This window comes from Talpa occidentalis, unplaced genomic scaffold, assembly GCF_014898055.3.
Source record: "Talpa occidentalis isolate TD23 unplaced genomic scaffold, MPIMG_talOcc4v2.1 talOcc4.15, whole genome shotgun sequence".
Lineage (NCBI taxonomy): Eukaryota > Metazoa > Chordata > Mammalia > Eulipotyphla > Talpidae > Talpa > Talpa occidentalis.
In genome coordinates this window covers 386,536-412,050 of record NW_023601543.1, presented here as the reverse complement: position 1 = coordinate 412,050, position 25,515 = coordinate 386,536, and the positions used below count along the sequence as shown (strand labels likewise).

Here is a 25,515-nt window from a genome sequence, read left to right as displayed (position 1 = left end):
GTGCGTGCGTGAGTGCGTGCGTGTGACCCGGGTTGCTGGGTCCTCGGGGCAAGAAGTGTCTCAGTGTAGTCATCAAAATGCATTTTGGGACAGCTTTAGTACCCACAGGTCCTGCGCAAAACCAAATGTCAGCTCGACATCCGCACTGAGCTGCCCTCTCCCCCGGGCTGAGCCTGGCCTGTGGCGGGGACTTGAAGAACAGGGAGACGTGCGCTCACCACACCTCTCAGCCTTCCCCTTCCCTCTTCCAGGAGCCAGGAGAGTGGTGGGAGTCAGACTTGCTTCTTGGGCTCTAGCCCACAGTCACTCTCTTTGACAACACTGTTTGGTCGCTTTGTGGCGGGCGCCCCAGTGCTGGCCTCTACTCAGGAGTCACCGCGGGGACCTCAGCACTGCATGCCATGCAAGGTGCTTATTTCTGTCACCCTCCTCCTCGCATCAGCTCTTACCTCAAGTGATGTGTCCAAAAGCCTAATGCTACTGGGACCCTGTTCTAGGCAGGGTGTCTTCAAAAGAGATGCAGCCGGCTGCTCTCAACTGCATGGACAGCCCCTGCTTCCTCGCGCGCCGAGCAGCAGGCAGTGGGACCCCCCCCCCCCCCTGCACCCTCTCCTCCTCTGCGAGGACGGGCACTGCCGCACTCCGTATTCTCCACAAGTGTCGGGGAACACACTTGCCCTCTCCGCAAAAATGCTGCCTGAGCGTCTTACAAATGACTTGCATGAAGTTAGCCTGGGGCTTGAGGGCCTACATCAATAACTGGGGCAGGGACCAGCATCGTTTTATCATTTTTTATTATTCTTGTCCTATTTTTTATTATTTCCAATTGAGGGCGAGACCGCCTGTGGCTCTGCTCTGTGAGGCCCAGACAACTCGAGGCGCGCTTACCTTTCGGCAGCCTGCCTGCGTGCAGAGGCCCGACATCAGCGATTCCGTGGGGATGAATGTTGTAGGGCCGGCTGGCTTGATTCTTAAATATGATCTGAAAGCATAAATGAGACAGAAGATTAAGCCCGAAGACCACTCAGCTCAATGCCAGGCGTGAAGCTGCACGTCTGAAACGTACACAGCGTCGTCAAGCAAGGGCACGTCAATAAAAACACCGTCGACCGGCGCTGGCGTCCACCCAAAGAGCAGGGTCACGACTCCAGGGCCGTGTATGCCCCGTCCCAGCAGCTCAGACCCCACCCCCCTCGCCTTCGCCGGCCATCCCGCGCTCCTCACACTTACCAAAAGCGAGTCGCCCACCTCCCCGTGCAGCAGCGGGCCCAGGATGCCCGCCTCCCGCGCAGCGGCTGCCCGCGTTGCAAACGTCTCGTCCGTGTACGCCACAAATCGCACTTTTTTGTACTTGCTGCCAATCCGCTGAGGCCTTTCTCTAAATACAGACTCCCGGCACTTCTGCGTGAGGGACAGACAGGGCTGGTGAGGCCGGGCCTAGCGTCCCTCTGCACCCCGCGGACAAGCAAGCTCGGCACCCCTGCGGGGGAGGGGCGGCGCTCACCGGTCGCCGCGGGGCACGGCCTCGGGGGCGTAGTCCCAGTCCTCCTCTTCAGCGGCGATGTAGTGGACCCACGTTTTGGGGTGCTTCTTGGCGACGGAGCGTATTTGGGGAGAGGGACGAGAGCTGTCGTCACCAAATCCGACCACATCCATGTCGGAATCATCAAGGTCGCCGTCGTCATAATCTTCATTTTTTTTCATCCGTACTTGGGGTTCCTCCGGGCAACTGTCTACGTTGACGTAAGCTTCCATGCCAGCTGCCCTCAGACAAACCCCCACATGTGAGAGCGCCTCTACAGCCCCTGGGGACCAGCCGAGCAAGCGCAGGCCGGGCCGCCCTCCCCGCCTCTCTGGTGTTCCCAGAACCGCTCTTCAGCTGTGACCTGCAGTCCCTCCTCGTGTTGCCACCTCCTTCCTCCCTAAGCCGGGCTCCCTCCATCAGAGGCACTCGGGCACCCCCCCAGAAGCACCAACACACTCAAGGTCAAAGCTCTACTCTGCGGAAGTCTCGGCTGTGGCCTGGCGTGGCCCTCCGCTGGGGAGTGGCGAGTAAGTCCCTCCAAAGCGGAGCTGGGGCGTCTAGCGAGTTCCACCCGCCCCTATTACCGTGCTGGTGCGAAGAGATGTGACAGAACAGCAGGAACCGGCCGAGGTCCATCAGAAGGGTCTGCGCGGTAACGAAGGTGACCGGCGAGATCTCCAGGGAGGCCTGGCGATGGTTCCTCACAAGGAATGTGTGCCCTTCGAGGAAAATCGAGTGCACTTCGGGGGTGGTGCCCATCGCGATCACATGCCAGTACACCGGCCTCCTGTGACAGCCGATCAGACCTGCAGAGGGGCAGGACAGGGCGGCAAGTGGGGACAGGACTCACAAGGTGCTTTCGAGGACCCTGACGATGCAGTTCCTTTGCAGACGTGGGCGCTCCCCGTGCCAGGGCTTCTGTCAAGCAAGGGCTCCCGCCGAGCTCCCCGGTGTGGCGGCTTCATGAGTACGGACTCCTCCAGACTCGCTGCTGCCTTGGCCTCAGGGCTTCATGCCCCTTGCTCGGACGCCCCTACCATCCCCTCTTCTCGCTCCTCCTCTGTCCAGCAAACGCAGACTCCGGCAGTCCCCGCTCCGAGTCCTCGCCTGGCGACCTGCGGCCACGCTCGTCCCAAGGCGTGTTGGGACCCCCACAACCTCGTCGGCCCGGGGAGCTCCCGCCTTCAGCCCCCGCGTGCGGTCATGAGAGCGAGACCTGTCCCCACGGCCCGCCTCGCACCCGCTTCAGCAGCAACCACGGGTCGTGGTTGTTCATGGTGCGCGCTGAGCGCTGGCCCTGGCAAGCCTGCAGAGGCACCGTGCAAGTGTTACTCGTCCACTCCTCGCGGCAGCCCCGGGAACGGAGGTGTGACCATCCGCCTCTTGGAGGAGACGAGACGGGTGTGCCGAGATTTGAACCCAAACGGCCTGGGTTGGGACCGCACGGCAGCCCCGTCGGGCACGGTGGGCCATCCCTGCCACCGCGGTGTCGACCACAGAAGCGGCTTCTTCGCTCTGAGCCGTGGGCGCCGCACGTGAGACCCAGTTCCTCTGGCCTAAGGCCCCTTGGTGGCCTCCATCCCACAGGGCGGGGGCGTGCGTGTGTTTCGAAGGGGACTTGAGTTCTAAGAGTACTCACGGTGGTTTCGAATTACTGGGAAGTAAGTTGTCCTGGGACTGTTTCAGGTGTTGCTCCTTAATACTGCCTCTAATTTGCAGGGTTTTGTGTGTGACCTGTTCCCCCAGGGAAAATGTAAATGATCTCTCTTGTTCTCTGAGACGCTCCAACTGTGATTTTGTGTGAGGACCTTCTTTATTTATTTATCCTGCTGGACAAGTTTCATTGGGACATAAATCTAATTCTTAATACTTCTATGACTTCTTTGAGTTTTAAAATCTGTTTGTAAGATATACCCTCCATCTCCTTTTCTTCTGCATGCTGGGAAATGTTTCTCTATTCTACCTTCTACTGAGTTTCTACTTTGACATAGTCAAAGTAGATTTTTTCGAGCACATTCTTTTCTGCTTCTGTGTCATACAATCCAATTGGTACTTTATTGATGCAATGGCGCCTTGAATATTTATGAAAATAGTAGTTAGAGCTCTTCTGTTTAGGCACAGCCTCCTTTTCTTGTTGCTTATCTCTGCTTGTCCAGTTGCCCACTTATATTTATGCCACAGGAAAGACCTCTGTGGGCTCTGTGAACGTGGCCCGCTCTGGAGGAGTCAGCCCCCCAGCATCCCGCTTTGTGACGCATGCAGAACCCTGCACATACCTGGCAGAGACCTGTTGGCGTAGCCGTTGATGGTGTGCATTTCGGGCGCCTGCGACAGCAGCTCATCTGTGTCCGAGTACCAGCTTTTCCCTGGGGAGAGGCAAATACGGACCCACCAGTTGCCTGTGCCCTCGGCGGACCGTGAGGTCAGCCAAAGGGAGGGGATGGTTTCCACAGGGCAGACATTGTTGCCCCGGCTGCTTCTCTGTCCCTATGTTGTCCCTGACAGTGGCTGGCCAGGAGCCCACTGGCAGCAGGTGGAATCGGCAGGAAGGGGCGGTGTGAAAACTTCCCGAGTCCTCCCTGAGGTGCCTTGGCAAGCTCCCGCCTCAGGAACCCCAAGTCCACCTGACTTCTCACTGGTCCTCTGTCCAGCGGTGGAGTTGGGGGCTAGCATGCATGCCAGACAGGAAGACACAGCCTCTGCTCACAATGAGCTTCCCCAGACAGAAAAGCTGAAACCTACCCTTGAGTGAAGAGGGATGGAAAGAAGCCGCCAGCAGGGCATTGTGGGAGCAGAGGGGAGAAGGAACTCGGCTAGGCTTGAAAGGAGAAGGGTGTGAGGCCAAAGAAGATAAGGACTCAGGGAAGCCATGAGAGGCCCAGGGGAGGAGGGAGGGAGGGGAGCAGAAGTGTGGAGGAGGAGGAGGATTCACTTGGTGCGAAGGGGGAGTCAGGGAGGCTTTCCAGGAAGCAGCAACAGCATAAGCAAAGGTGTGGAGGCAGGAAGGACTGTGTTTGGGTGAAAGAGAAAGTAGTCTGGGCGCCGGGCCTGGCCAGGAGGCAGGAAGAGGGGCGCCGTGGGGACAGGATTGGGCGTCTTGTTGGTATTTGCCTTGATGTGATGTCTAAGGCTCCCGCAGCTGTGCACAGATCAGACAACACCTCAAAGTCGCTGAGAGCGAGGGCTGGAGCGGCGGGCAGCGGGCGCGGCCGGTGGGAGGGCGCAAGCATCTCCCCCAAACACAGCCCCCAAGATGGCGGGTCACTCCCTGCGTGTCCTGTGACTATGTGGTGCACCGAATGGACCAAGTGTCAGCAACGTTTTGAGCAGCTTTGGTGACGAAGGACGCCTGTCGCCAGCTGCCTGCGTTCTGCCCCTGAGCTGCCGATGGGACTGAGGCGGCATTTTGTTCTTAGACTTTGCTCCCCCCTGTGGCTCCTTCATTCCTGGGCCGCGGTGTCGCCCACAGGCCCTCTTGATCCCGCCCCTGCACGGTCACAGGCTCCTCAAGGACCAGATTAAACGGTTTATTTCAGGGGCCTGTTCACTAACCTTCAGCAAATACAGCAAAAAGCAGCACGAATTCGTTGCGGGTCTGTGTGCTGTCTTGGGCCAGAGTTCCTGAAAAAGACGTGGGAGCATTTACATCTGTGAAGATGCTGTCGGAGGGAATGGCTGCAGGGGGAGACATCGCCCCATCCACTCAGGAGTCCGCAGCCACAGACCCCTTGGCCCCCCTGCTCTGCTCTGTGTGGGTCCCCGGTACCAGCGCTTCTAGAACTATCTGGGGTCAAGGGCTTTTTTTAAGTCATGGTTGTGGCACACTCCTACTTCTGGAAAACAGAATTAAACATGAATTACTAGAACCACAAAATTAAAAAGATGTACAAAATATGAGTCCGTTTAATGATATGTCGTACGTGTCCAGAACAAATAGAAAAGTGACAAGGCCACTCACACTGCACCTGCAAAACGCGCAACAGAGGCAATCACTACGGAGCATGTCCTCCTCTGCTAGCGTTTTTTTAAACTGCTGCGATTGTAAACAAACAAAACAAAAAGCTATGAGCGCAGTGCCAGTTGCCCACAGCAGCCAGCTGTGTCCACACCTGAAAAGAAGCTCGCATATGGCCATGCGGACAGCTGTGAGTGTCACGCCCCGCTCTGCTGACGTTGTCGCCTGGACTAAGGAGGTGACGAAATGCGTGTGCGCGTCAGGCTTTGCAGGACACAGATACAGGGCCCGAGCTCAGAGGGTGGCGTCTCAGCGCAACCCATGTTAACTTTGGCTTTCCAGGGAGAGGGGTCCTTGCCAGCCCCACCGCGTGTGCGTGCCTCTCCCTTCGCACAACCTCTTCAACATTCTTCACCCTCCCCCAAGACCTGTATTAACTTGTTTCCTTTCTTTCTTTTTTTTATAAACATTTATTTATGCATACAAGAACTGGGGTACAGGCCAGAGGTGTGGGGGGTGAGAGGACTCCCCAGAGACAGAGTGGGGAGCAGAACTGACGGACCAACTGAAATCCACCACTGAGGGGAGCAGCGGGGAGAAGGGAGAGGTCTGCCACGCCATGTGGGTCAGCTCCCTGGCCGGGGATGGACTGAGGCCGCAGTGGCTGGCAACAGCTGAGAGCTGAGACTAATCCCTGCGCCACCAGGGAGGCCCCTCTAGTTTCCTTTCTTGGTTAAGTTAATCCTCCTCACCTGGCTCTTTCCCTCACACCACTAAATCTGAGCTTTATGCTGCTGCTCTCTGGTTGCTGCAGCTAAGGGTGTGGTGATCACTGTTCTCTTGCTAGAAAGCACTAGAACGGAATTTGGGGGAGACACTGCCCACGGCCACCACCGAACAAGTAGCCTGACTGTCATGGGGGCTTCCCGCCAGTCCGTGCCTCTGCGTACCTGGCTTCTGGGCCACAGGGATACGGACCTGACTTTTCAGCGTGGCTCTGCCTGTCCAGCTCTCTGTGCTCACCGTCTTCGCTGATGGTTTTCAGCAGGGGTCAAGTTTGAGATGGCAGATGAAAAAGTTGCCAAGTGTACCGTCTTGATCGGAAGCTGGCTTAAAAAATTTGGAGACACCAAGCTTCACGAATATTTTGGAACTCCTCACCCATACAAATGTGACATTCAGGTAAAGCTGTCTCAAAAATTTTAATTCTTTTTATTTTATTTAAAAAATTATCAAATAGTGAAATTGACCTTTATAAAACTTTCGATGTATAATGAAAAGCCACAAAACTTTATTGCGGACATGTCCCTTGCCACGTTGGAGCTTGGCAGCTGTTTCTCCCGGTCTATAGCTTTTCACTGGCTGTATTTTTTCAGTCTCTTACCAGTGTTTTCAAAAATGTTTTTTACAAAGCAAAATAATTCAATGAGGCCAAATTTAACATTTTTCTTTTGTATGAATCTAATGGATTTTTGGTGTCTTCTAATAACCTGAGGCCATGAAGATTCTCTGCTGGTTCCTAAAAGTTTTGTGGCTTTTTAAAAATGCATTAAAAGATGCAGAGAGCCCAGCCCCTTGAATCTCCCACGAGCAGGCGGCTCATGGCACTGTCACCCTCAAAGGACAGCGCTCCCGGCAGCATTTGACTCAATGTCACGAGAGACCCCGGGAAACAGTCAGTGACTGTTGCCCTTGAAAACTGCTACATTGTGGGGGAAGCAGTAATAGATAACTGGAACCAAAAAGGGCTGATTTCACCATGAAAGTGCAGGTGAACAACGAGTGATGCAGCAACGAGGAGGAAGCGCCGCCATCCTCACCTTGTCTCACTCACCTGCTTTACACACCAGCAGGGCTCCCATGAGGCCCGAGTTCAAGTCTTTTACCAGGTCCACGTGAGAGAGATACGAGTAGGTGAGACAGGGTGGGTCGGAGGCCACTGGGCCGCCCTCCTTCGGGACCCGCCAGACATAGGTATGGCTTTGTCCAGGGGCCACCTTGTCGTCCTCCTTCTCCTTCGGGCTGGTCTGATCCTCATATTCAGCCCCTAGAACAAGGAGGAATAAAATGGGCCTTTCCCTACACATTGTTCTCGAGCTCAGTGACACCAGGAGACTACACAAGAGACGGTCTTTCTGCAAGTTAATCTGGAGCAGCGCGAATCCGCAGCTCTAGTGGGGAGAGGCGCAGGCGCCGGCGGGGTGGGGGACAGAGGCAAACACGCGCTGAGAGCGGACTCTGCGCTTGCGTCTTCTTACCTGACTCAGGTCAGTTCAACTCAGCAGAGGTTGGGATGTCCTTGGGCCCAGATTCTCTGATTGCTGAAGGTTTCTGGGCTCAGGGAGGTGGAGGAAGTGGGATTTTTAGGCTCTGTGGCCTGACACCCAAGGGCGAACAGGGCGCCTAATTAAACTTGCACTGAAATGACAACGCTTCCCGGAAAGGTCTCCCCTAGGTCTGCAAGGAGGAAGTCACACGCCACAAGAGGTCAGGCACTCTGACTGCCTGCGCTGCGGTGCGGGAAGTGACCCTTCCTAGGCCCTTCCCTGACCGGAGTGCTGTGTTGTGTGCTGAGTGCTGAGGACTCCAGTGTAAGTGGCCCAGCCCAGAATTCTTCCCTTGTGGGCAGGACTGGACCTGGCTTTCCGCCGACTGAGGAAACCCAGGCCAGCAGGTATGAAATGAGGCGCTGGAGTGATGCCAGTAGAAACGTGAAAAGAAATGGTCCAGCTCAGTGGCCACCAGGGCTCCCGGCTACTATGTTGGGTTCCACTCGGGGTTCGCAAGGGAGGCCGCTGCGGGGCCTGAAAGGAAGGCTCCAGTGCTTGCTGTTCTGACGGCTCTCAGAGTTGGGGCTGTGAAAGTTTGCTCTCTCACCAACATTTTCTGCACCAATCTTTGGAAAAACTTCCCGGATTTCATGCTCCAATTACATGTGGGCGTAAGAGAGCCAGGGCTGGGCTCTGTGTTGGCCATGTCGCTAGCTGTTTGGGGTGGGCGTCGCTGCAGGAGTCACACAAATATTAAGGGGCCACGAGGAATCCATGGAGTAGTGGATCCTGGCTTTGCCATACGTGGCTCTCGTCCCCAAACTGCAGGCTGACATGGTTAGAGTGGGGCCTTTCTCACATGCTTAACCCTGTAGGAAGGAATTCCTTTCCTAGACCTGGCTCAGGTAGGGCAACCGCCTCTGGTCCATTCAACTGTCACCAGGGAGGCTGGATTCTTGGATCAGCTGCTCGCCAACCACTGTGGCAGGTTGCACTTGAAGAAGCAACTCCTGGGGGCGGGGGTATGAGGGTACGTCTACTTGTAGGGTAACTGCTGCCTACTGGATCCCACTTCTGGCTGAGCATTCACTACCAGCTAGGGGCCAGATCACTCGCTAGGATTCAAAATAAAAAAACGGACACTGCCTCTGTCTTGAGATGTTCACGTTCTAGTCGTGCTGGGGACAGCTATGGTGTTCAGTTAGAGGGTGGGGGCATCACTGGATTCCTTGGGTCCAATCGGGCCTGACTGACTGCATGGAACTTTCCAGTTACACAAGCTTATGACCTCATACTGAACACATGCCAGTCGTTATTGTTACTATTATTATCCCTTGGTAAGTTGTGGAGAAGAGGAGAGATGTAACTGCAGACACAGCGCTGGAACCCTGCATGCACAGTGTGCCCTGCTATCTCCAGGATGAGAGAACAACAGGAGGGCGTTTGACTCACCTTCAGAAGCTTTCCAGTAGGACAGCCCCACAGCGTGCAGACTGACAGGGTGAGAAGCCATGTTCTTAAGTGTGACGACCACTGTGTCAGAAACCTCAGCCTGGATGGTTGGACCCAGCAGACCTGCGGGAGCGGGGTGTCCCCCAAAGGGACAGGTTTCTGGCAATTCATGCAACGCATTCACTCATTGAATAGCTAAGCCCGTAGTGTTGCCAAGGAACTGCCCTGGGCCCTGAGCTGCAGGATGGTGGGAGCGGATTCACGGACATGGGACATGAAGGCAAACAGCAAGACCTCGGGTTGCTGTAAACGCCGTAGAAGATGGCGCTGCGCTAGAGCTGACGAGGCAGGAGGCAGCACTGGAGCAGAGACGTGAGTAATGAGAAAGAAGCAAGAGCTGCGCAGATCGGCTAGGACCGGCAAGCAGAAGACGACGGCGCACGGCGTGGCGCCCCCCCACGCTCAGGTGCAGGGGGATGGGCCGGCGGGTCGTGCACAGCCAGGCCGCAGCGGCCGCCCGGAGCGTCACACGCGGGACCTGTGCAGCTACGGCCGCTTGGGTGGGTTGGGAACTTGCAAGAAGCCGCAGACTCGCGGCCTGCCTCCGAGGAAGAGCCAACAGACGTGGCGATGGGCTGGACGTTGCGGGTAGAAGATAAGTAGAGAGGACTCAGGACTCGGACTCGGGCCACGACTTGGGGAATTGAAAAGAAAATGAAGGCTCCGAGAGAGAGAGAGAGAGAGAGAGAGAGAGAGAGAGAGAGAGAGAGAGAGAGCGAGCGCGCATCAGGTGTGGACAGGGGTTTATTGAATGAACTAGAAATGGCTTCATTTCTCCTCGTTTGTGTGCAATTTCCTTTTCTTGCCCTTTGAAGAACCTCAGATCTTTCCAGCAACCTCCGTGAAGGAACTGCCATTTCTCGACCCTACTGACTCCTGTCCAGTCGGACGTCGAACTTTTGACGTCCCTGCAATCTAGGTCCCTCCGCCCCGGGCCTCTGACAACGCGGGGGTGGGGGTGGGGGTGTGCTCACGTGACTTCTCCCTTTCCTGGGGCCCTTACTTACGAGCTCTTTGGACACTCTCGGTACCAATACCGGGACACTGCAGCCCACCTTGCTGTCTCCAGAGCTCGCCTCTGTTTCTGCTGCTGGCAGACCGTCTCTGCTGGGGTCACTTAGCCCTGGCGGGAAGCCCTCTCTGGGGTCTTTCGAGACAACTCTCGTCCCCGGAACTTCTGGCCTCCCTCACTAGGCTTGACAGGAGGGCTCAGAAGTGTGGAACCACGACCCAAGCGAGTGCTTCTGCGTGCTCTGGGGAGGCTTCTCGCAAAGAAAGCTCAGTGATGGCTCCGAGGCAGGAAATTGCTCCTGCAATCGCTCCTGTCAACGGCTCATGGCCTGCTCCTTTGACACCTGAGCCTGCTGAGCTGACTGCATAAACGTGGGTGTGACTGGCGCATACATGGTATTTTAGGTTATGAGACTGGATGGGATCAGCTGGGAAGTAGATGGACAGAGGGAGCAGGATGAACCAGATCGAAAACCCAGGGAGTGTAACACCCAGAGGAGCAGCAGAAAAGGCAAACCCAGCAAAAAGCCGTGCAGCCCCCAGGGGCACGGTGAGGGCGGCCAGCAGCAGCCCCAGGACGGGGAGGCCCCGCTGGGAACCAGACAAGCAGCCAGCAGTGTCCATTACCCATCCAGGGAGGCCTGGGCTTGGCTCTGCTGAACAGGTGATCCGTGAACTCCACAAACACAGTCTTCTTGTAGGCGAGCACGGAGCTGCCGGGAGAAGGCCCTGGCGCTGCAGGAGCAGACCTGCATGGAGAAAGTGGAAGGCATTCCTTCTGCTGGACTCTTCTCTGAACTGACTCTGAAAAGCAGCCTGAAGAAACGTACCCATCCCGCCGCCTCTATTGGTAACAAGGAGCTGGAGCCAGCTGTGCGTGAGTCCCTGCTGTAGATGGCCATGCCCAGGCCTCACGGTGGGGTGGCTGCCCTTGTCCCTTCTGGCACAAGAGGGTGATGGGAAAAGATCCACCCGAAAATCTCAAACATGAGCCAAACAAGACTGTGCAAAGCTACAGGCTCCTTGAGCGTCATCTGTGACTGTCACCAAGTACAGGCTGTTATCGTGTGGCCAGCATGTACTCAGATCTATCCCTTCCTGTGGCTGCAGGAATACAAGACAAAATGACCTTCTGGTGAAGACTGTGCTGGTGGAGACCTGCTAGAGCCTGTGTCCATGAAGGTCCCCCCACCCCTGAACTGTCCCCCCCACCCCTCCCCTGCGGTCTGTCTCCAATCTATGCTTTGCCTGCAAGTTTTGTCTTTTTTTAGAAAAGGAGGTTTTCTTTTCTTTTCTTTTCTCTTTTTTTTACATCGTTGTTCATTTTTAAACAATATCTGCTTCCCCCCACCCCCTCAGGTGTCGTCCCCATAGAATCTCCTTCCCCAGTGCACCCGTGCACCCTCACCTCAGTCCCCTGCGCTCCTCCCTCCCTCCCTCCGCTCCCTCTCCCTCCTCCGCCCCTGCAGGATGTCTCTGATTTATAATTGTCTGTTTTGCTTTGTTGTCTTTTGAGCTGTTATTATTTTTTACACTGATGTCTTATTTGGTTCTCCTGTATTCCTGCTATGAGTGAGACCATCCGATATTTTTCTTTTTCCTTCTGGCTTATTTCACTGAGCATCATTCCTTCTAGCTCCATCCACATTGCTGCAAATAACATGAGTGTATCTTTTTTTGATTGCAGAGTAATATCCATCGTGTATATGGACCACATCTTCCTGACCCAGTCATCTATTTTTGGACATTTGGGTTGTTTCCAGGTTTTACCTATTGGAAATAGTGCTGCAATAAACATAGGGGTACAGGTGGTCTTTTGAATCAATGTGTTTTTGTCCTTGGGTAGATCCCTAGGCCTGGAATTGCCGGGTCATATGATAGCTCCATTTTTAGTAGACTGAGGAACCTCCAGCCAGCTTTCCATAGTGGTTGGACCAGTTTGCACTCCCACCAGCAGTGCAGGAGAGTTCCTTTTTCACCACATCCTCGCCAACATTGTCATTGCTTGTTTTTTCGATAAGTGCCATTCTCACTGGTGTAAGGTGGTATCTCAATGTGTTTTTTTAAAAAAAAAAATTACTTATTTATTTATTTATTTATGCAAGCACTGGGCACAGTCAGAAGCGCGGGAGGGTGAGAGAATTCACCAGAGCCAGAGCAGGGAAGAGAACAGGCAGAACTGACGAAACACACTGCTGAGGGGAGCAGCGGGCGCAGCAGGAGAGGTCCAGCATGCCAAGTGGGACCCTCGCTGGCAGCCGGGGATCGAACTGGCACTGGAGAGGCTGCGTTCAGCTTTGCAGCCCAGCGCTCAACCACTGCGCCACCAGGGGAGGCGCTCAATGTGGTTTTGATTTGCATTTCCCTGATTATAAGGGATGTTGAACATTTTTTCATCTGCCTGTTGGCCATTTGCATTTCCTCTTTGGAGAAATGTCTTTTAAGTTCTTCTGCCCATTTTTTTTTCCAAAGATTTATTTATTTTTATTCATTTATTTATACAAGCACTGGGTACAGTCAGAAGCGCGGGAGGGTGCGAGAACTCACCGGAGCCAGAGCGGGGAGCAGAGCAGGCAGAAGGACCGAAGTACACTGCTGAGGGGAGCAGCGGGTGGCAGGAGAGGTCTGCGCGCCATGTGGGACCCTCCTCTGGTGGCCGGGGCGCAGCCGGGGATCGAACCCGCGCTGCAGAGGCCGCGGGCATATTTGCAACCCAGCATTCAACTGCTGCACCACCGGGGAGGCCCTTCTGCCCATTTCTTGACTGGATTGTTTATTTTGTTTTTGTTTGTTGAGTCGTGAGTTCTTTGTATATCTTTGTGATCAGTCCCTTATCAGTTGCATGGAGTGCAAAGATTTTTTCCCAATCATTGGGGTGTCTCTGTTTTGCTTAATGTCTCTTTTGCTGTGCAGAAGCTTTTCAGTTTGATGTAATCCCAGGTGTTTATCTTTTCCTTGACTTTCTTTGCTTTGAGTGATGAGTCTTTAAATATGTTATTGCGATGTATGCCTTGTAGTGTTTTACCTATATTTTCTTCTACATATTTTATGGTTTCAGGTCTTATGTCCAGTTCTCTTACCCATTTTGAGTTGATTTTCGTGCACAGTGAGAGGTAGTGTTCTACTTTCATTTTTTTGCATGTGGGGGTCCAGTTTTCCCAGCACCATTTATTGAACAAACTGTCCATGTTCCATTGCGTGTTCTTTGCTCCTTTGTCAAAGATCAGTTGTCCATATAAGTGTGGTTTTATTTCTGGGCTCTCTATTCGGTTCCATTTGTCTGTGTGTCTGTTTTTGTTCCAATACCAAACTGTTTTAATTATTATGGCTTTGTAGCCATAATAATTGCAGTTTGGAAGTGTGATACCTCCTTTCTCCTTTGTTTTCATCAGTAGGGCTTTGGCTATTTGTGTTTTTTTGTGGTTCCATATGAATTTCATCAGTATTTGTTCTATTTCTTTGAAGAATGTCATTGAGATTTTTATTGGAATAGCACTGAATCTGTATATTGCTTTTGGTAGGATGGACATTTTGATAATGTTAATTCTTCCAATCCATGAGCAGGGGATGTCTTTCCATTTCTTTGTGTCTTCTTCTATTTCTTTTTCTTTTTTTTTTTTTTTTTTTTTTTCTTTAATAGAGGCATGTTTTATTTATTTATTTGTTTGTTTGTTTGTTTATACATGCACTGGGTACAGTCAGAAGCGCGGGAGGGTGAGAGAATTCACCAGAGCCAGAGCGGGGAGCAGAGCAGGCAGAAGGACCGAAGTACACTGCTGAGGGGAGCAGCGGGCGGCAGGAGGGGTCTGCGCGCCATGTGGGACCCTCCTCTGGTGGCCGGGGAGCAGCCGGGGATCAAACCGGCGCCACAGAGGCTGCGGGCAGCTTGGCAACCCAGCGCTCAACCGCTGCGCCACTGGGGAGGCCCTCTTCTATTTCTTTTAACAGTGTTTTATAATTGTCTTTGTATAGGTCTTTCACCTCTTTTGTTAGGTTTATTACCAAGTATTTGATTTTTTTGTTTCAATTATAAAAGGGATGGTTTTCTTGATTCCTTCTTCTTCAGATTGATTGTGTATAGGAAGGCTACTGATTTTGGGGTGTTGATTTTGTATCCTGCTACTTTACTGAACTGGTTGATTATTTCGAGTAGTTTTTCTGTGGAGTTTTCAGGGTTCTCTATGTATATTATCATATCATCTGCAAATAGTGATAGTTTGACTTCTTCTTTCCCTATTTGGATTCCTTGTATGTCTTTCTCTTGTCTTACTGCCCTGGCTAGGACCTCCAGTATTATAGTGAAGAGCAGTGGTGAGAGAGGACCTCCTTGTCTTGTTCCTGATCTTAAAGGAAAGGCCTTCAGCTTTTCGCCATTGAAAATAATATTGGCAGTGGGTTTGTCGTATATGGCTTTTATCATGTTAAGGTATGTTCCTTCTATCTTGAGAATTTCAAGAGCCTTCATCATAAATGGATGTTGGACTTTGTCAAATGCTTTCTCAGCATCTATTGATACGATCATATGGTTTTTATTTTTCTTTTTGTTGATGTGTTGGATTACACTGATCAATTTTCATATGTTGAACCATCCTTGTGCCCCTGGGATGAATCCCACTTGATCGTGGTGTATTATCCCTTTGATGCATTGTTGTATTCTGTTGGCAAGGATTTTGTTGAGGATTTTTGCATCAGTGTTCATTAAGGAGATTGGCCTGTAATTTTCTTTTTTTGTGCTGTCTTTGGTTTTGGTGTTAGTGTAATGTTGGCTTCGTAGAACATATTTGGTAGTATTCCTAGAAAAGGAGGTTTTAAAAGACATAGAACTAGATGTGCAACAGCTGTTTCTTAGGCCTCATTGGACCAAGGGTGCCCAGAAACACATTTTTTTTCTCCCTCTGTGGGAAGACAGAAACACCAGAGGCCCGAGAAACAAGACGGACAAACAGAAGGCACAGAAGCGCAAATCAAGAGGGCTGAGGATCAGAGTGGGCCCCTGGTCGAAGGGACAATGCAGACACTCCCAAGGGCATCAGCACCACCTGCTGTGTGCATCTCTTTCAGAGGAGCCTCGACACCAGCCCCAGTAGAGAGACTGCTTTGTGCTGCAGCACAGACATGATTTATTTGCCTGTCTCAGCTTCAGGGTAATCTGCACAGTAAGTGACAAAATGTTCCAGGGCTCATGGGTTTTACTGACTGTTGTGGGGGGTTTTGTTTGTGTATTTCCCTTGGGATTTGACATACACATCTTGCCAAATTTGTTTGGCAACAATGTCCTTGACATGAACTGTTCTTTCACATTTTATCTGTAATCAATCAGTAAACCTGTTATATTCCCTGACACTTACTGGAAGTTGAGCAGCTGCAGGAATAGATAATAGAAAACTGAATTTCCCAGATGTTTATTTCAAACCTTGGCAGAGGTTGTCAGGATATGTCCAGAGTCAGCTTATCCTGTTAATCAGTATCAAAATAATCTAGACCATGAGACTGCATCATCAAAATAAAAATGCTATCAACCTTTGCCTGGTAAACACATGACTACTTCTACAAGAAAAAAGCTGGATAACAAATGAATCATTTCCTCCATTCAATCTTACACTCAGACCATTATTCACTATGCCTCAGGCTGCATGCTACCGGGAAACTACAACATAGGGCACAATATATTAATTAGTTATTTCAATTATAATTATTAATATCCAACATTGATGGATAACTGCCTAATTGTTCCATTGGATACCTGGCTAATGATCATACAGACCACTAGTTAAGGGTCATTAATATTGCGGAATCAATAATACCTGAGACTAACAAAAACAAGGATACCAGTTACCAGAATGTGTGGGATGCAGCAAGAGCAGTCTTAAGTGGGAAGATAATTGTAGAACAGGTTCACATTAAGAAACAAGAATAGGGGCTTCCCTGGCGGAGCAGGGGTTAAAGTCTCAGTGCTATCAAGCTATCGCCAGCCACTGCGGTCTGAGTTCAATCCCCTGCCAGGTAGCTGACCCACAAGCAGACCTCTCTTGTCTCACCCGCTGCTCCCCTCAGCAGTGGATTTCAGTGGATCTGCCTGTTCTGCTCCCCACTCTGTCTCTGTTGAATCCTCTCACCCCACCCCCCTACCCGCCCCCGCCCCACCCCGCACCTCTTGCCTAGACCCCAGTTCTTATATGCATAAATAAAAATAAATCTTTTAAAAAAAAGAATAATTCCAAATAAACAATCTAATACTACACTTAGAGCAACTTGAAAAAGAGGAACAAACAAGACCTAAAGTCAGCATAAGGAAGGAAATAATGAAAGTAACAGCAGAAATAAATGAAGTAAAAATCAAAAAGGTGATACAAAGAAATCAATGAAACAAAGAGTTGGTTCTTTTCTACAAATAGTCAAACAAAATAGATAAACCTGTACTAGGCTAACAAATAAGAGAGAAAACATTAATAAAAAGAATCAGAAATGAAACAGGAAAAATTACCACAGACAGCATGGAAATACAAGATTATTATGAATAATTATACACCAATAAATTCTACAATCTTGAAGAAATCCACCAATTTCTAGATCAAAATAATTTACCAAGACTAAGCCAGGAAGGAACAGAAGAGTTAAAAAAAACTAATCACAAGCACGGAAACTGAAGCAGGAAAAAAAAAAAAAATCTCCCCCAAAACAAAAGCCCAGGGCCAGAAAGCTTTACAAATGAATTTCTATCAAACCTTTAAAGAAGAACCTATACCCATCTTGCTCAAATTATTTATAAAAATCCAAGAAGAGGGAAAACTCCCTAATACATTTTATAATGCCAACGTTACTTTAATAGAAAACCAGAGAGAGACAACACAAGAAATGAAAATTACAGACCAATATCCCTGATGGACATCGACACAAAAATCTTCCAACAAAGTACCAACACGTCAAATTCAACAGCATGTCAAAAAGATTCTACACCATGATCAAGTGTAATTTATCCCAGAGGAGCAAGGATGGTTTAATAAATGTAAGTCAATGAAAGTATTATATCGTATCAACAAAAGTAAAGATAAAAATCATATGGTAATATTGATAAATGCAGAGAAAGCATTTGGTAAGATTCAGCACCATTTATGATAAAAACTCCAAACCAGGTGGGAATAGAAGGAACCTACCTCGATATAATAAACACCATCTTTACAAAGCAACAGCCAATATAATACTTAATGGTGAAAAACTGAAAACTTTCCCTTTAAGATCAAGAACAAGGCAAGGGTGTCCACTGTCACCACTTCTGTTTAACTTAGTGTCAGAGATTTTAGCTACAGCAATCAGACAACAACAACAGGAAATAGAGGGAACCCAAGTTGGAAAAGAAGAAGAGAAACTATCACCGGTTGCAGAAGACATGATATTATATATAGAAAATCCTAAGGACTCCACCCAAAAGCTACTAGAAACGAGATGAATGTAGCAAAGTGCCAAGTGACAAAATCAACATAAAAGAATCCGCAGCTTTTTAATATATAAAAAATGAATGAGAACAACAAAAACTTAAGAAAATAAATCCATTCACTATCACTTCAAAAAGAATGAAAAGCCTTGGAATCAACTTAACCAAGAAGGTGAAGGATCTACACAATGAGAACTACAAGATGTTATTAAAGGACTTGGATAGCTATCTAAAGAGACAGAAATATAGCCCGTGCTATATTTCAATATAATCAAAATGACTGTTCTACCTAAAGCAATATATTAATTTAACACAATTTCCATCAAACTACCCACGATATTCTTCAAATAAATTGAACAAAAATAGTGAAATTTATATGAAACTATAAAAGATCTTGAATAGCAAAGACAATTCTGAGAAAAAAGGAGAGTAACAGAGGCATCACACTACCTGACTTTGAACTACGCTATAAAGCAACAGTTATTAAAACAATATGATACTGGGGGCCTCCCCCGTGGCGCAGCAGTTGAGCGCTGGGTTGCAAAGCTGCCCGCGGCCTCTGCGGCGCCAGTTCCATCCCCAGCTGCTCCCCGGCCACCGGAGGAGGGTCCCACAAGGCGCGCAGACCTCTCCTGCCGCCCGCTGCTCCCCTCAGCAGTGTCCTTCGGTCCTTCTGCCTGCTCTGCTCCCTGCTCTGGCTCTGGTGAATGCTCTCACCCTGCTGCGCTTCTGACTGTACCCCGTGCTTGTATACACAAAACAAACAAACAAACAAACAAACAAACAAACAAACAAATAAATAAATAAAACATGCCTCTATTTAAAAAAAACAAACAAAAAACCAATATGATACTGGTAGAAAAGTAGATATATGGGTCAGTGGAACAAAATTGAAAATCCAGAAGTAAATCCATGTATGTAGCAATACCAATTCATGATAAAGGAGCCACAATCATGTAATGGGAAAAGAGAAGCTACTGAATAAATAATGCTGGGAAAACTGGACAGCCACATGTAAAAAAGAATGAGGTGGGATCACTGTCTCTAATTTCATGCACAAGAATAAATTCCCAGTGGATTCAAGATTTAGATTTAAAATCTCCAACAATAAAAGATATAAAAGAAAAGTTAATGACTCGTTCTATGGCACCAGTGATAGATGCTTATGGAGACTCGATCCTATGGCAAGGGAAGTAAAAGCAAAAACAAACAGTTGGGATGACCTCAAGTTAAAAAGCTTTTACACCGTGGTAGGAAATTTAAGTAGATTAACAAGACATCCTGTTGAGCACTCGCCTGCCCACCTGTGACCATGCAGGTGGCAGAGGGTACGGAGGAGCGCTCCTGCTCTGCTAGTGGAGTATAAACTGGTGCAGACATTCTGGAAGGCCATCTGGGTTAACCTTAAAAACTAAAGATGGCAGTAGCACAGGACCCGTGATCCCAGTCTTGGACATCTAGCCAGAGCCTGAAGCCACCAACACAGACCTGCACCGACGTGTTTCCTGCGGCACGATGTGCGTGAGCAGGGCCTGGCAGCAGGCCCCACGCCGAACATGTGTTGGGCTAAGAGGAGGTGGGACAGCCGGCGGTGGGACTCTCCTCAGCCGCAAGGGAAGAGGAAATGCTGCCGTTTGCAACAAGTGGAGCGATTTCAGGGGAATGGTGCACAGTAAGGCAAGTCACAACAACAAAGACAAATATTAGACATTGACTCAGCAGATGATTCAGCAGAGCGAAGGTCTCATAACAGCTAGTGAATGAAGTGAGCTTGTGGGGGTCGGGGGAGAGGAGGAAGGGTCAGGGGTAAGGGCTGGTGGTGGGGAAGAAAAGAAAACAGCATATCCCGTCTATAGGCTTTGGTTTGAAACTGAGTCTTAAAACTCTCCTGTGATGAGAAACCAGCGCAGGATTCTGTGCTACCACAGTTACTCGGCTGTGCCGCGGTGATCACCTTGCCGTGTAAGCGTCCTATTCAGAATATTGTTGTGCATCTGAAACTAATATAATGCTGTCAATTTATCTCAATAAAAAGTAATATTTTTGTGGCAAATGAGTACCTCATAGAAATCGGAAGCCCTCGGTCACAGGGAGTGCGAACGGTGATGGCTTCTATTTGAATGCGTGTTACGATATGCAAAGATTTCCATATAAACATTCTTATTTCATATTTTTAAAGGAAGATCAACAGGAACGAGAAAGAGATTGAAGGAGGACAAGGGCACCTAGGTGCACCTCATGTTAGAAACAAGCATGGCGCCATGCGGGGCAGCCCCCAAGGTTCCCGGACACCGAGGCTTTAAGGCAAAGGACGCGTGTGCAGAGGAGAGTGAATGGAAACCACTTGCCCTGGGAAGAAGCTGCTAGATGTCAGTGAGCGAGGAAACAAACGACGGCCAGAAAGCCTTCCTTGGCAGCCCTTCCACCGCCTGGGCCCAGGCGGGCGAGTCTCTCAGCCTCTGACTGGGCAGCTGTCTCTCTCCTCCGGCCCACCCTGCCAGGGCCGCTCTCAGCGCGCTGGGGGCTGGGCTGGCGTCCGCCCTCCCCGCTCCCGCTTTAGAATACACCTGCCCTCTCGGATGTACATTTATAGATGAGAAAACCTTCATTGGTACGTGTGTGTGTGTGTGTGTGTGTGAGTGTGCGTGAGCATGGAGCTCATCCTGGGGGGGGGGGCGGCGAATGCAGAAAGAACAAAAAGGAGGGGCCTCCCTGGTGGTGCAGGGATTAGTCTCAGCACCATGAAGCTGTCTTCAGCCACTGCAGCACTTTGATCCCCGGCCAGGTTGCTGCCCACAGGGCGCAGCAGACTCTCCTGTCTCCCTGCGGCTCCCCTCAGCAGTGGATTCCAGTCCGTCTGCCTGTTCTGCTCCCCACTCTGTCTCTGGAGAGTCCTCTCACCCCCCACACCTCTGGCCTGCACCCCAGCTCTTGCATGCAGAAATAAATAGAATAAGTTTTTTTTAAAAAAAGAACAAAAGGGACCGTAAAAAAGTTACAAAATTATTTCTGCATTCAGCTCAGTAAGCGAGAACTAGATGGAGCCAAGGAGGCAAAGGAAATTAGGAAGAAGAAGGAAGCGTCCAACACAACACTTCTGGAAATCCTGTGTTTAGAGAACAGAGGAGAGGTCCAGCCACAGCCCAGGAGCTGGAGGGGAGGCGACCTGCTGCAGACACCCGTGAGTACAGGGTCATCGCGTGACGTGTGTGACCCGACGGACACGTCTGCAGGCTGGGTGGCCAGAAAACAAAAGCAAAATGGACTGAAGCGGGGGGGGGGGGGGGCATCTGAATAAATCGGTGACCATAAATCATAGTGAAAAGAGTCTTTAACACAACTCTCGCAAACACCAGGAGCCGGGGCCAGGCGAGACGCTTCTGGAGGCACGCCGAGGCGCACAGGTGGGAAAACCAACCCCCACACGCACGCGGGGCAGGTGGCGTGCGTGCTCGCAGGGACGTCGACAGCTCAGCACTAGGCTCGGCCCTGCACCCCTTCTCGTTTCCAGAGCGACAACCGACAAAGAAAAGCCATGAAGCAAACGCCGGACTGCCACGGGGAGGGTGTCTAGGGCCCGCCGAGCACCTCCCGGGGGTCGGAGCACACAGCCCAGCTGCACCCCGCGCCCCAGCCTTACCTGGTGTCCCCGTGCAGCCTGCCCTGCAGGTCGCCTCGCGTGTAGTCCCAGGACAGGCCCACCGCGCCCAGGTAGTACCTCCGGGTGGCGCCCCGGGCACCGGGCAGGAGGCCCAGGAAGAGGCAGGCGCAGAGCGCCGCGTGCATGGCTGTCCCTGCAGGAAAAGGCGCAAAAGGAAAATATCTTCTAGAAAATATCTTCAGTTCCCAGGAGGAAACAGTCAGCATTCAGTGGTGTAGTGAAGAGCTCAGAGGTGGCCACACAGAGCTGGCAAGGTCACCCAGCTTCCTTTGGGGCAGTGGCAGGAAGGGGAGGCTGCACTGAAGCTTAACCCATTCATCTCTGCGAGCACTGGGCTTGGCCAGAGACCACTTGGTGGGCCCTCCAGGAAGGGCAGAGGGAGGGGTGGCCATGCGAGGGGCAGCCTGACGGTGCTGCCCACCGACTCCACGCCCTGCCCTGGGGAGCGGCCGCCACAGAGGTTGTCCAGGACGCTGGAGCCACCAGCAAGAGCTGCAGTAACCTCCGCCTCGCGGTCGCCCTGTTCCCCTGTGTGTTCGTGCCCCAACTGCTGGCCCCAATCTGTCCCTTCGTCTCCACTCAGCCTCGCCTTCTCCGGGTGCGTGGGTCAGTGCCAGGTACTCAGGGACACCCCCCCCCCAATAATACAGTTCTTTAAATTATTTTTTCAGGGCCTCCTTGGGGGCGCAGAGGTTACATCTCAGCTCCATCAAACTCTCGCCAGCCACTGCGGCCTGAGTTGGATCCCCAGCCAGGGAGCAGCCCACAGGGCGCTGCAGACCTCTCCGGTCTCCCTGCTGCTCCCCTCAGTAATAGATCTCAGTGGATCTGCCTGCTCTGCTCCCTACTCTGTCTCTCACCCCCCTGCACCTCTGGCCTACACCCCAGCTCTTGTATGCATAAAAAAGGTATTTTTTTCCAGTTTATGGAGGCACAGCAGATTTGCATCACTGTATCTGCTCCGGGAGCGACAGGCGCAAAGCTGCACAAACGGGCACTTGCACCCAAAGGCGCGCCCACCAGGAGAGGAAGGCACTGCACAGACGCAGGCGCGTGCAGGTCCCATTTTAAAAGAGCAGGTTTATTAGGAAAAGGGAAGGAGGAGACGCGGGCACAGCAGGTGGGCAGTATGCTGGTGGGGGGCCCTTCTGGAGAGGGGATCCACTCCTTTGTGGAACTGTTGTCTGTTCTGGCCTCAGGAGCCCTGGTCAGGGCCTTCCCTTTCCTATGTCTGCTTAACGACCATGCTCATCATCTGTATCCCCACCTCCACCCCAGATCTCCCACTCTCTCCCCTCGGCGCTGCGCCTTCTTTCCTGCTTCAGGCTGGTTGGCCGCCAGGGTGCGCATGCGTGCTCACATCCCCATGACCAGCAGCTCATTGCTCCTCCACTGGGGCTCCCTGGCTTCCAGAGTTTTCTGCAGAATTCTAGCTCCTCCACCGGTCATTTGGCGCCCGGCAGCTTCGTGTTTTCTTGCTGACATGTTCATGGTGTAATGAGTGCCCTTCCATGGCATCTCTCAAGCCGTTCACGTCTCCCTGCACTTGCGTCCATGTCTTTGCCTTCACTGTAGCGACGCTGATGGGGCACAAGGTCTTCCGTGCACTGCGGCCCAAGAGCTGTTTCCTCCTCGCGGCCGCAGGTTCCCTGAGGTCTCGAGTCGTCTGTCGTGTTTGCCACTTTGCTGTATTAGACCTTCTTCAGTTTCAAGGTGAGCCTAAGAGAGCAGGTTGTGGGGAGGCGGGTGCCATTCCTGCCATCCCACTCTCCCCAGCAGCACCCAGGAAGCCCTTCGGGGTCAGGCCCAGCTGTGGCAGTTCCCTAGAGTTTCTCACTCCCCGATCTGGCAGAAAGAAGCGTCACTAAGGCTGAAGGTGCACCCAGGCATGCGGGCAGGTCCAGGGGAGACTCCCCTTGGGGCCTAGTTCAAGGAGGCAGAGGCTCAAGATGGGGCCCTGAACGGATGTGACCACTTGTGTTTACGAAAGGGGCAGGAATTCACAGGTGCAGTGATGAGATCTGGTCAGTTTTGTTTATCACAACACCAGACCCCCGACGGGTTAGGGACATGGAGGTTTACAGTGGCGGTGTCCAGTGTGAGGTAAGGCCTAGGGGCTGAGTCGCTCTGCTCTGAAATGCAGTTGTTTTCCAGAAACACAGGACAGGGAAGTGGGGGCTGCAGCTAAGTGCCCCTTCACCTCACTTGGTGGCCCTGAACGAGCCCGCTGTGGCCTCCTGCGGCCACCCAATAAGTGCAGACTGAGGCCCCGTGGGGTCCACGCCGGGATGGCCGTGTCGCTCTCTCCACTGCCAGGCCCAGCCCCTGGCCACCTGCTGTCCCTTGTTGAGCTGCAGAACAGGCAGCGCCCTCATTGCCGAGGCAGCTGGGAGCGCCTGAGGGACTGTTGGGGCACCGTCCTGACTTACTGCTTCTGTGTCTCCTTCCTTTTCCCACGGTTTCTGGCCTGTCCTTGCTGAGACCCTTCATTCCAGACATGGCTGCCCCCCTCTGGGTGCTTACCCTGAGGGAGTGATGACTCAAGGGTTCCGTCTTTCTGCCACCTTCCCCTCCTCTGTCCTTATTTATTTTGCATGATTACCTGATGCTCTTTAGGTTGTTGTCATTTGGACAGGTATAGGGTATATCCGCCGACATCAGCTCAGAGGGCGTATTGGGGGTGAAGGCTTTCCCGGGGCCTCAAAGTGTGGAGTTAATCAGAAGAAGAAAACTGACTGGGTTTCTACAAGAAATGATAATACCAAGGGTTGAGGTTTGTAGGGTTAAAAGCTCAGTGTCTTCCCCACCTAGCAGACAAGGATGGGGGGTTTTAAACAGATGGGGCGGGGAGAGGGTTACCATGGGAACCGGCACCTCAGACCTCGGCCCTGACAGGAACCAAGGATTGTTACTGAAACAGGGCCAGAAAGGCCACCTGCAGCCGTGGAGGGATGCGGGGCTCTGGGCCTGCCCGTTCAGCAGATGTGCGGCCGAAATCGGATACATCGCGTACAAACTCAGAGTGCAAGAGTCAAGCTTTGCTTTCACTGGCCAAACACCTCGTCCCTGCCTCACCACAGTAATTCAACAAACCCGCCTTCTCTACTTTCCATACTGTGTCTGGCCCCAGTGTCCCTTCACGGCCCTGGATGTTCCCAACACGATACCCAGAGGCCACTTTTGCACCGATAAGAATGTGTTTGGGGACGATCAGTGATTGTTGTCCAGCTGGGCAACAAGCAAGAAGAAGCTGTTTTGGCAAAAAGTGGCTGAGACCTTCTCTGTCTGCCACCAGGATGCAGAGGCTGTAGCCGGCGTGGGCTCTATGCCAGCAACTATTCCGAGTAGTTTGCAAGGAAGCGCTGTTCTTACCTTCACTTTACGGGTGGCAAAGGGAACGTGGGGGCTTGGGCAGCCTGCAGTGCCACCTAGCACCTGAGCGCTTCTGAGCCCCGGCTTCACTTGCATGTCTTAGACATGAATAAAACCAGTTCCTGCCTTGTGGGAGTCAGCGTCCGTGGCAGTATTAGCGGGCAGACTAGGGGCACCCCGATAGCCCCAAACCTGTCTGCTCTAAATGGCTTCTGCCATCCACTGCATCACGGGATAAATGTGTAAGGCCTCAATATGAAAGAACTTTAATACCATCGGTGTTCAATAATTACGTGCAATAGAAAGAAGAGAAAGAATATGGTATCCAAATCAAGCAGCCAAAGCTGCCGACTTTGGGTGAACGCCCAGCCCAACAGGTTTGGCCCAAAGCCAGACTGCTGAGGCCTGAAAGCCTGCCGCATGTCTGAAGCACCTTCCAGTGAGGCTGGGAAGAAAGGAGCAAAATCAAACCCTAGTTCAGATAAAGGCTACCATGGTAAACCTCCCCACGTCTCTGGGTCTTCGAAATGTCTCCTTCCATGTCCCTCAAGTCCCTGGTGCAAGTCCAAGTCCGAGAGGCAAATGCAGCTTCTTCTTCACATGTCTTTGCTCTACGGGCCTACTTCAGGTCTTCTTCCTGTCTTCCTTGGCTCCCTTTCCAAGTCCTTTTTAGCTTTCCCTGGTCGCTGAGCTCCGCCCATCAGTATCTGGGACTGGGTACATGGCCGCTCCCCTTTTTAGAATACCCTGTTACAGGTGGACAACAGCAATGGCACC

At 51.6% G+C, this 25,515-nt stretch overlaps 1 protein-coding gene across 1 annotated transcript in view; it reads right to left on the bottom strand.

Moving 5' to 3' along the window:
• The window catches only part of F8 (coagulation factor VIII), a 55,470-nt gene extending 33,856 nt beyond the window's left edge, over positions 1 to 21,614 (bottom strand). The window contains 10 exon segments of the mRNA XM_037512766.2: positions 889 to 982; positions 1,231 to 1,398; positions 1,501 to 1,760; positions 2,110 to 2,331; positions 3,802 to 3,891; positions 5,078 to 5,146; positions 7,315 to 7,527; positions 9,203 to 9,325; positions 10,901 to 11,022; positions 21,346 to 21,614. Of these exon segments, the coding sequence (XP_037368663.2) occupies positions 889 to 982; positions 1,231 to 1,398; positions 1,501 to 1,760; positions 2,110 to 2,331; positions 3,802 to 3,891; positions 5,078 to 5,146; positions 7,315 to 7,527; positions 9,203 to 9,325; positions 10,901 to 11,022; positions 21,346 to 21,572 (1,588 nt within the window). The 5' untranslated portion in view covers positions 21,573 to 21,614.
• Positions 21,615 to 25,515: the final 3,901 nt, after the last annotated feature.